This window comes from Lycium ferocissimum, chromosome 12, assembly GCF_029784015.1.
Source record: "Lycium ferocissimum isolate CSIRO_LF1 chromosome 12, AGI_CSIRO_Lferr_CH_V1, whole genome shotgun sequence".
In the NCBI taxonomy this organism is placed as follows: Eukaryota; Viridiplantae; Streptophyta; class Magnoliopsida; order Solanales; family Solanaceae; genus Lycium; species Lycium ferocissimum.
Window position 1 is genome coordinate 35,022,082 of NC_081353.1, and position 10,509 is coordinate 35,032,590.

A 10,509-nucleotide genomic window follows, 5' to 3' on the forward strand; every position below is an offset into this window, starting at 1 on the left:
TTTCTGGAGGAACTAAATATATTTTTCACACATTTTAATATTTGAGTATTATAAGAAACTATTTTATACAATGCAATAGGAATATGAGATGTGATGTGGCATGCCTCTAAAGCCAAGAATGGCATTTTTCTTAATTTTTTCTATTTATATGATATATTAGAAAATCTAAAAAAAATTCTTAATTACTTTCTCTTAATTACCCATCACTTTTTTCAGTTTAGAAAGACAAAAAGTCATTGTCATTAATTTAGTGATTTAGTGATCAATTTATACTGCAATAAAACAGCATAAATTTAGCAACAATCATCCGTTTACTCATTTTTTTCCTTTCATGGGTCAACAATCACTTTAATCTCTAACTAATACCTAAATTAGGGAAAAGGATACTGTGTGTCCACTCAGCCAAACTAATCCCACATTTAATCACTGTTTGGGCTTAATCTCACCAGAGTCTGATCGGCCCAAATTAATGCCAAAAAATGGCCGGCCCGCCCAAAATAATACCAAGGCTGGCCGGCCCAACAGCCCAGGCGCTTAAAAAAAAAAAGACTTTTTTTGGCGATTAAGTCACCACGCAAACGTCACCATTAAAGGGCTGCTACAGCATATGTACATATGTTGGAATTACATATGCACTTTATATACAAGAATGATACAGTTTATTTACGTATGCTGGAATTAATCATACATTTATTATACATAAATTATACGTTAATTATACATTTATTGTACACATATTATACAATAATGATATGATATTTTTTTTACATATACAATAGTGATACATATTATATACCACAATGATACGGTTTCTATAATACATTTTTTATACGTATGATACACTTTCTATACAAGACTGATACAATTTATATACACATGCTGATATTATATAGACACTTTCTATACAAAAATGATACATATTATATACAAAAATGATAAATTTTCTATTCTATACAGGACAGTTGCACTGTGCTGATACACATTATATACACAAATGATACATATTATATACAAAAATGATACATACCTTAGTGATTCATATTTTATACAGTTTTTATACATTACAGATAGGTACTGATACATATTTTATACACAAATGACACATATTATATATAAAAATCGCCTCAAACATTTTTGTGTTTGGGTTTTTATTTGAAAATTGTCTTATTTAAATTTTGGTTAATGGATGATATTTGTTTAGTTGCTAAATTTTGGGTTGGGGAAAAATTGGACTAGAGGATGGGATTATTTATGACCGAGCGACTATATATGTCCTTTTCCTATTAAATTAAGCAATTAATACATTCAATATCTATGCTCCTTTATGTTCTTTCATATTCGTTGTTTCTCTTTATATATTTTCAATTCTTGTGTGATTGATTGTATATATTGCTTCATTTTTTGCAGTTATCAGGTTATGCCGAGGGTCTATCTTTTCACAAATTTTCCTCTGTCTATTATGTATGGTGAGTATATGTAGCTGTTTAAATAAAAAAAATTTCCCACTTTTTTGCAATTATTTTGTGCTAGATTGGGATAGGATTATGCATTATTTGATAGAAAACCCAAAGGACTAATACTGATCTTGACTTTCCATATTCGCTGTGTTTTATTTTTTACTTTGCGTAATCATAATTTGTCTTGTAATATTCATGTCTTAAATAATATTCTACTTTGGTTGACTTATTTGTATGTTTCATCTTCCCAGCATATTCAAATAGATTAATTTCTATACCAACAAAGACATGCTTAGTTTGAAACAACTTTTGAATTCCATTATTAATTCTACTCATTATTCGCTAAATTTTGATATTTTGTTATAGGTCATCTACATCGAGGAGCCTGGTACACTCGATAGTGATATTCTCTCTAAATTAATAAACTCTTTTTCTACTTCTTAATTTATTTAATTTCTCTCACAAAGCATATTTTTTCCAATTATATGTTATCTGTTTAAAATTTGACACTGTAATTTGGGGGCTATCTTGAAGTTCAATAATTTGAAAATCGAGGTCAAATCTAACTTCTGAACAGTAAATGCTCATAGACGATTTATTTTCATTGTTGCACCCAACAATCGTCAACCAAACATAAGTCACAATATACATAACATAACAATTGAAAGGAACGTGAGCATATAGTAAAGTGACAAATGAAAATAAGGAAGCGGCTACTCTGGATTAATATTGGGATTTTAAGATATTGTCAAATTAAATTTTTAAATAAAAGAAAAATATTAAAATAGTTTATAACATTTGTTGGTTCTTTTTTGTATTTCTAATGATTTTTTCTCCCATTAAATTATTTATCATTTTCATGTTCCTAACTATATTGATTGAATATATTATGCAATAATATCTATAGTTCTTCATATTCTACGATATATTTCATGCATTATTTATTTAATATCTTCTTTTGTAATTCATATTAAGACTTGAGAATAATATTTTTAGGTTAATTAGTTTATATTACCATGGAGTTAAAGGAGAAAGAAGAAAAGATATGACATTTTTAAACAAATTGTGTAGGAATGTAGAAAAAAAAGAGAAAAAAACTTTTTTTAAAAAAGGTTAAAAAGGGAAAATAAGACAAAAATTACAAAAAGATTCATACAATTAAATACATACATACATATAACAAATGTACAAGGAAATAATTGTATTTTAAAATTTGTATAGGTGCACAGAAAAAGGTAAAAAATTTCTTGAAATTATTTTCTTTCTTTTAAGAAAAATAATTTTTTTTGGTTTCGCTTATACGTAGATTACACAAGTATTTATAGAAGATTAAATAATCTTAAGTGATGGAAAACATAGTCGAATATATAAATTAAGCGTTAATAATATAATTGGTGAAAATTTGAAATATTTGACTTTGAAAATTAAGAAATTTAATATTTAAAAGTCTAATCTGAGCGAAATGCGGATAAATACACTAATTAAATATACTAGACTACGTGCATCGTGCATAGCTATGTACGTAGATACCTTCCCTAACATTTAAAAAGAGACATAGGCAGAGTACGTAAAAATATGAACCTCTATTAAACTGTACGTGGCTTGGTAAGTGATTTATTCACGTACATTACTCGCTCCGTCTTATATGTGATTGTCCAAAAAAAAAAAAAATCTATTATATATCTAGAAATAATATAATTTAAACTTTTCATTTTACCCTTAATGAGATGATTTATAGTTACATAAACATCTACGACTTGTTTTAGACCATAAATTTCAAAGGCATGTCTTTCTTTCTCAAACATTGTAGACACGTGATTTTTGATCCTCTCCGAGTCGTTTCACCTTCTAGTGTCTAAATATTTCTTTTAATTTTGATGTGTCGATTTTATTCTATTTTTATTTAGTAGGTTTATTAACGGAAATTAAAAAAAAAAAAAAGAACAAAGATATTCAGAGTACAAGTTTTGTTTTTTAACAAAAGAAAAATAACAAAAAATAGGTTTCTTTTAATCTAGTTTTTTTTTAGTTAATTACCTTTTAAATTTTTCCTCAGTGTAATGATTTTTCTTATTTTTTTATTTAAAAGTAGTTGATTAATATTTTATCTTGGTTTTTTTTAATTTAATCAAAAGAAAAGAAAAATTAAACCAATGATAGCCCACTAAACCATATCCATATCTATGACATATTCTATTTTGGGGAAAAGAATATCCAAGGATATTTTGGGAAGGTTAAGCCAAAAGTTTCAAGACACCATCATAAATAGAGAAAACGGACCTAATTTCCTATCCTAGAGACTAAAACAGATTACAATCATACTACACCAGAATTCAGCCGCAACACACTCTTCACGTTAAATGATAATCAGCCGCATACTACACATGAATCATCCTAAGATAATACCTAACAACATTCAGCCGTAGGCAAATCATACACAAGCACCATTGAAATAGAATAACACCATCTGTTTAATCCTTTCTTCTCCATCATGTAGTCCTAAATAGCCATATGAATTTCACTTTCAATGCTCCATTTCTCCATTTTTAACACCATTAAAACCACCAAAAAGGAAGACACCATTGTAGACACCATGAAACTCATCATTAAACCGCCATAGGCTCATTCTCAAAGCTTCGGTTCCCGTTCGAGTTCGAGTTTGCTGGCGAGGTTCTTGGTCCAAGGCCATGTTCAATTTTACGAATAAAGGTCCAATCTTTACCTTGTTCTTGATTAATAAAGGAAGTTCCATGTTCAAGATTATGCATTTAATTGAAGTTGGGAATTTGTATGAGATTTGGTTCTAATTGATTTCTCTGGTTCGTATTGCTTAATAGTATCATGTTTGTCTTGCGTTTATTGAAGTTTAATGCCTCTGATCAAGTTTAGTTTAGCTCATGTCTTTTTTTGAAAAATAAATAAAATTTCCCTTTGCATGCTTTAAACATTAAATTTGAAAACTAGTAGTATCTCTTGCTAGAAAGTTAGTTTAATATTTTCTCTGTGTAGTTGGAAGTGTGGTAGCAGCTACATTATTATGTTGTCATCTTTTAATTAATTTTCTTCTTTTAGTTACACAAAGGTCTAATTCTTTCTCTCTTTTGTTTAATCCCTCTTTTACTTCTTAATATGAATCAGCTATATAAATGATAGGTTTTAATGCTGCGTTTTTTGTGAATAATATTTAGTTAGTTGCATTGACTACTACTCTTATGTTTGAACGTTCTGTTTAGTAATTAATTTGGAATTTAGTTGGTTCGAATTTGATTCAAGGACCATCTGATTTAAGAACCAAATGGATCATGCTTTAGTTGGTTTAATAAAATAAGGAGGATTAGCTCTTTATTTCTTATACAGTGAATAGGATATTGTATATGCCTAATTCTATACGCTTAAACTTTTTGTTGGTTTCATGAATGTTGGATCTTTATTATGCTATAATTAGTGCCAGTTCATTAATACGTTATAGTTTTTTAATTGATGATCATATTGGGGTTTCATTTACTGATTTGCTCTAACATGTATATTACAATATTTATCCAATGATGAGCTAATAAGTGCAACTCTTTAATTGTTAGCTTCATATTTTGGTTTCGGACTTGATCTTTTTTACGAATTGTTATTGTTGAATTATTGGGTTTGGACGTGAGATTAATCTGGAAAGAAGCTGGGCTAGATTTTGCTTTCGTTTTGGTACAGTTGATTCGCTAGTGACATGTTCAACTATATTAGGATATATCCACCGATTAGGCAAATGCAGGTGCGATTAAAATTGTGTTCACCATGTGTGCAGACCCACTCCTCAGTTAAACACATATAATTAAAGAAAAGTCATATGGATCATCCTGCTCCTGGACCCTCTAATAATAATTGTGTTGACCATGTGGATCGACTCGTTCCTTGATTAAATGCATATAATTAAAGAAAAGCCATGTGGGCCATCCCGCTACTTGACCCTCTAATAATAATTTGTGTTGACCGTGTGGACAGACCTGTTCCTTAGTTAAATGCATATATTTAAGGCAAAATACATCAAATGACACTTAAACTATACCCAAAAAAGTCGAGTTCACACTTAAACTATGCAGGCGACCTATTACACACCTGAACATCTATAAAGTGAATTTAATACCACCTGATGTGTACATAACCAGTTGCACAAGGGGAGGTGTTACACACTTGCCGCCACATCAGCGCCACGTCAGCGCCACGCCAGCGCCACGTGGAAATCTTCTAAATTTTTTAATATTCTTTTACTTTTCTTTATCCATTTGAATTTTCTTTTGTTAATTAAATTTATACTAATTAATCCCTAATTAACTATTAAAATGCTCTAATAATTATCTCTTCTTCATCACTAAACCATCCCACCATTAAACCACCACCATTGCCTTGCCCGCCACCAACTAAAATTCACTTCCCGTTATTATCATCAACCCTAGACCCAACTATTAATTTCATCACCGCCATCAATTTTATTTCACCACCATCAATTTTACTAGCTGCCAAACCCAAATCAATGATAATCTTTCAAATTCAATAAAAAAAATGATTACAAAGGAAAAAGTTTGGAAGAAGACAAAACTAATATCAAATCCACAAACAAAACTATATGTAAAGAATAAAAGAAGAATAGGGAAAATGGGTTGGAAAAATTGGACAATCCAAATCTTAAGCTCACCAGTGGAAAAATAGGAGAATAATGGTGGTTTAGTGGTGGTTCAACAGTAGGTTTAGCAGAGAAATGGTGGTGCTACGGTGGCTATGGAAGAAGAAGAAGAGGAAAATGGAGGAAGTCCATTTGAAGGGCAGTTCGTGCAATTTCTTCATTGTTTAACAACAATGAAGAAAATTTGATTTATCCGGTCCATTTGAAGGGCAGTTCGTGCAATTTCTTCATTGTTGTTAAAAGTCCATTTGAAGGGCAATTCGTGCAATTTCTTCATTGTAGTTACGTATTGTTTCTTAAACTTGGACGAATTTGAGTGTAAGTGGGACGAATTTGAGGAGGAATTGGATGATTTGTTCCTCAATTCAGTTTTTCCGGTGGCGGTGGTAGTGGGTGTTGCTTTGGTTGGTTGGCGAAATCATTGGGTGATTTTTGGAGAAGAAGAAGTGGGTTATATTTCGGTTTTTTTATTTGTGAATTTGAAATGAAGGGGGTGGCGTGAAGGTCGGGGACAAGAGGGAGTAAGGTGACGTGGAGGTGGAGGGCGGCGGTGAGGGGGGGCCGGTGGGGGGGGGGGGGGGGGGATGTAGAGGGAAAGATGAAGAAGATGAAGAAGAGGGGGTGTGGGGCGGTATATTTAGCCAAAAAAAAAAAACATAAAAAAGATAAAAAAATTAAACAAAATGCGCCTATTTTTTAATTATAAATTTTTTTGTGCCATATTAGCTTCTAGGGTGGTATTAAATTCACTTTTTAGATGTCCAGGTGTATAATAGGTCGTCTGCATAGTTTGAGTATGAACTTGACTTTTTGGGTATAGTTTAAGTGTCATTTAATGTATTTTGCCTATAATTAAAGAAAAGTCATGTGGGCCATCCCGCTCCTTGACACTCTAATAATTATAATATATAATTAATGAAAGATTTTGCATGCATACACGCTCCTAGGCCTAAGCCATTAAAACATTTTTGTCCGAGAATTAATTATAAGCAAGTGTGAGTAAATAAAAGCGACCGTGCTAGAACCACGGGACTCGGGGAATACCTAACACCTTCTCCCTGGTCAATAGAATTCCTCACCCCGTCTTTTATTTTCGCGGACCAAAAAAATAAAGAGTCATTTCCTTTTGATTAGGGATTCAATAAGGTGACTTAGAACACCAAAACTCAATTCCAAGTGGCGACTCTGTAAATAAATAATTCCTATTCCAAACAGTCACTTCAAATGGAAAAACCCTTTAATAATAAAAACATGTGCGTTATCGCGCAGGGCCCAAAAAAGGGTGTGACAAATACCATTTCGAGTCAAAGTGTATCACATAAATTGATGGGTTAGGTTAGGGCCGGTCTTTGGGAGATAAAAGAGAGCCCGACATAGCCCTTTGAAATACTCGAACTAGGGTATGCCAGACCACATCTTTTTTGAAATTGAATTTTGCATATTGAGATTGACATTCACATCAATGTTATTACAATTATTTCGATTTTGAATTTTATCTTTTTAATCTGAATTCTTATAAAAATGAACTAACTTTTTTACCAATTTTGAAAAAAAATATGTTATTCTCGAAATTGATTCGGTCAACCCCCTTGTTAAAATTTCTCAAAATAAAATAAAATAACAATAATAATAATAAGAAGTCGCACAAATCGGACAAATGAATGCAAAATTATAGTCGTTCAGTGTTTCAACCACTTACAACTAATCTTTTCAAATTATCGGATTAGTTTTATGTCTTATTGACTTATGATTTAGAAATGACTACTAAAATACTTGCCGCTTTAAATATTGATTTGTCAATTTTTTTAAAACTTAACTGAAAATTGGGCTGTGCCGCTAACCGGGGCAATATAATCCCGGTCTTCTGGGCCTAAAATTGTGTCCAGCCCAGCTCCCTTTCCACCCCCAACCCCTAATTCGGGTTGAGCCGGCCCATTTGATATACATTGGATGGGCCGGGTGCAATCATATTTGCTGTAAGAGTTGTAAAATGGGCAATTCGCCCGATTGTCCCCTATTTTGGGGTGGTCTTTAATTTTTGGCCCTCAAATTGCAGGTCTTTAATTTTCGTCCTTTGATACGTTAAGTAATAAAAAAGTGACCAAAAATATTCCTGACATTGAAAAAAACAAAAAGAAATTCGGATCTATGACCTAATCTTACAAAGCAAGGTTTCATAGAAACTATGCCTTATCCTGCAAAGTTACACAGAAACTACCCTATGAAACATTGCCTTGTGATTTTTTTTTTTTTTTACTCTGCTGTGTTCGAACCTAGAATCTCTAGTTTCGAAAACCGATGAATAAGGATACTTTGACCCACAAACTTTCATTAAATGAGAAATAGGAGAGAAAATTAAAGACCAATCCATACGAAGGATAATCCGCGCAAAAAAAGAGTTGTAAAATATGTTAGTAGTAACAAAGAATGGAAACAATATTTATACTAAGACAAGGAGTACGTAATGACATAAAGAATCAATGAATATTTTAAGTTGTTGATATCAGAAAGTGTTCTCATTATTAAATAGTTTGTAATATTGGAGTGATAATAATGATCGAAAGAGCCTCATAACAGAGAACATGCTCGTTGCTCCAAAAGAGCATATCTGATATCTAAATAAAACAAGCATTTGCTTAAGAAAGTGATATAATATCACGCCTCAAGCCTTCTTATCCTGATCTATTTCTTAATTATCACATTTCTAGCATTGACTCATTGATATTGTCCTGTAATCTTGAGAAAGCTAGGGTTCACAACACTAAACCCTCCATCAATTACAAGATTATGACCACTTAAGTACTTCCCTTCATCACCAGCAAGAAAAACAGCAGCATTTGCTACATCTTCTTTGTTATGAGCAATCCCTTTTAAATTTCCTATAGCACCCATCATTCCTTCATATCTTGCTTCACTTTCATTATCAACTTTACTTGACAATATAGCAAAGGGTGAAATGCAATTCACTCTTATTCCATGTAACCCTAATTCAGCAGCCAAATTCTTGCACATTCCCACAATTGCATATTTTGTTGCAACATAAGTGTGTGATCCAATTCCAGCCACTTCAGTGCAACAACTTGTTGTGAACAAAATGCACCCCCTTTTACGAGATACCATCGCTTTAGCCGCATATTTTGCTCCTAAGAAAGATCCAATTAAATTCACCGCGATTTTACGCTCTAGCTCAGCGGTTTCTGTGTCCAAAATGCCTTTTATTGTTGTGTCGTAGACGCCAGCATTGTTGTACATTATGTCAAGATGACCAAATTTTGAAATTGTAGCGTTGATCAAATTTTTCACGTCGTCTTCTTTGGAGACATCACAATGAACGTAATGAGCGTTTTCGCCTAGCTGGGATGCGATTTCACCCTGTGGATCTTGAATGTCTGCAATGACAACTTTTGCACCATTCTCAACAAAGACACGGACTGTAGTTGCTCCAATACCACTTGCACCACCAGTAATAATAGCCACCTTGCCTTCCAACCTGAAAAACGACTTTCGAGATTTAACTTACTTGCACTAATGCAGATATTGCAAATGTATTTCTACATGACTAGTTTGACTAAACTTTGGTTTAGATCAATGTTACTTGCCTTTTTTTCTTTTTTTTCTTTTCAGAGTACTGATTTCACTTATTACTCCCTCTGTCCCAATTTGCTTGACACTTTTTGTTTCTCGAGAGTCAAATGAGTTGTTCTTTGACAGTAATGTTTTCATATGTCTTTTAAATATAAGTTGTTCTTTGACCGTAATGTTTTCATATGTCTTTTAAATATTTTAGATTATTAATTATGGTAACTTATAGTACTTTTAATTATATGTCCCTTTACACAAAAGAAGTTCCAATAAAGCATTTTTTTGAGATTTGAACCCGATCTCTATGTGTTGTGATACATTTAGAAATGTGTGATCATCTCATCTAAAGATTAAATGATTACAAAGAACACATTTTAATTAATCTTCAACACCAAGATCCTAGGAAGGATTTGTTCACATGCCAAGCTTAGTTTAATTAACTCAAAGATGAAATACTTGCACGACCATCATATTCTTGATCTAACAAACTGCAAAGACTTCAAACTAGTAAGAAAATAACAAAAGAACTGATAATGACAAGAGTAACAACGATTAAAAAAATGAATTTAATTAGAGAAAGCATAAAAAAGCACTGTCATATTAATGTGAAAAAAGAGAACAAAAAGGAAGTAGAGTAAATGATAGTAACAAAAATACCAGACTATTTTAAAACCAAAAAAAAGGGATGAAAGAAACATTTTTTTTACCTTCTCTTTGGAGCAGATACACATGAACTCTCATCCATTTTGCTTTTAGATTCCTTTGTATGTGATGCTACAATAACTTTCAAGTATCGCGTAT

At 32.0% G+C, this 10,509-nt stretch overlaps 1 protein-coding gene across 1 annotated transcript; it reads right to left on the reverse strand.

Annotated features, from left to right (window-relative positions):
- Nucleotides 1–8,631: 8,631 nt before the first annotated feature.
- Nucleotides 8,632–10,509, reverse strand: LOC132039620 ((+)-borneol dehydrogenase 1-like). Its single transcript, XM_059430118.1, has 2 exons — nucleotides 10,416–10,509; nucleotides 8,632–9,616 (listed from the first exon to the last, which is right to left on the reverse strand). The coding sequence occupies exons 1-2, from the start codon at nucleotides 10,451–10,453 to the stop codon at nucleotides 8,842–8,844; spliced, it is 813 nt and encodes a 270-aa protein (XP_059286101.1). The 5' UTR covers nucleotides 10,454–10,509; the 3' UTR covers nucleotides 8,632–8,841.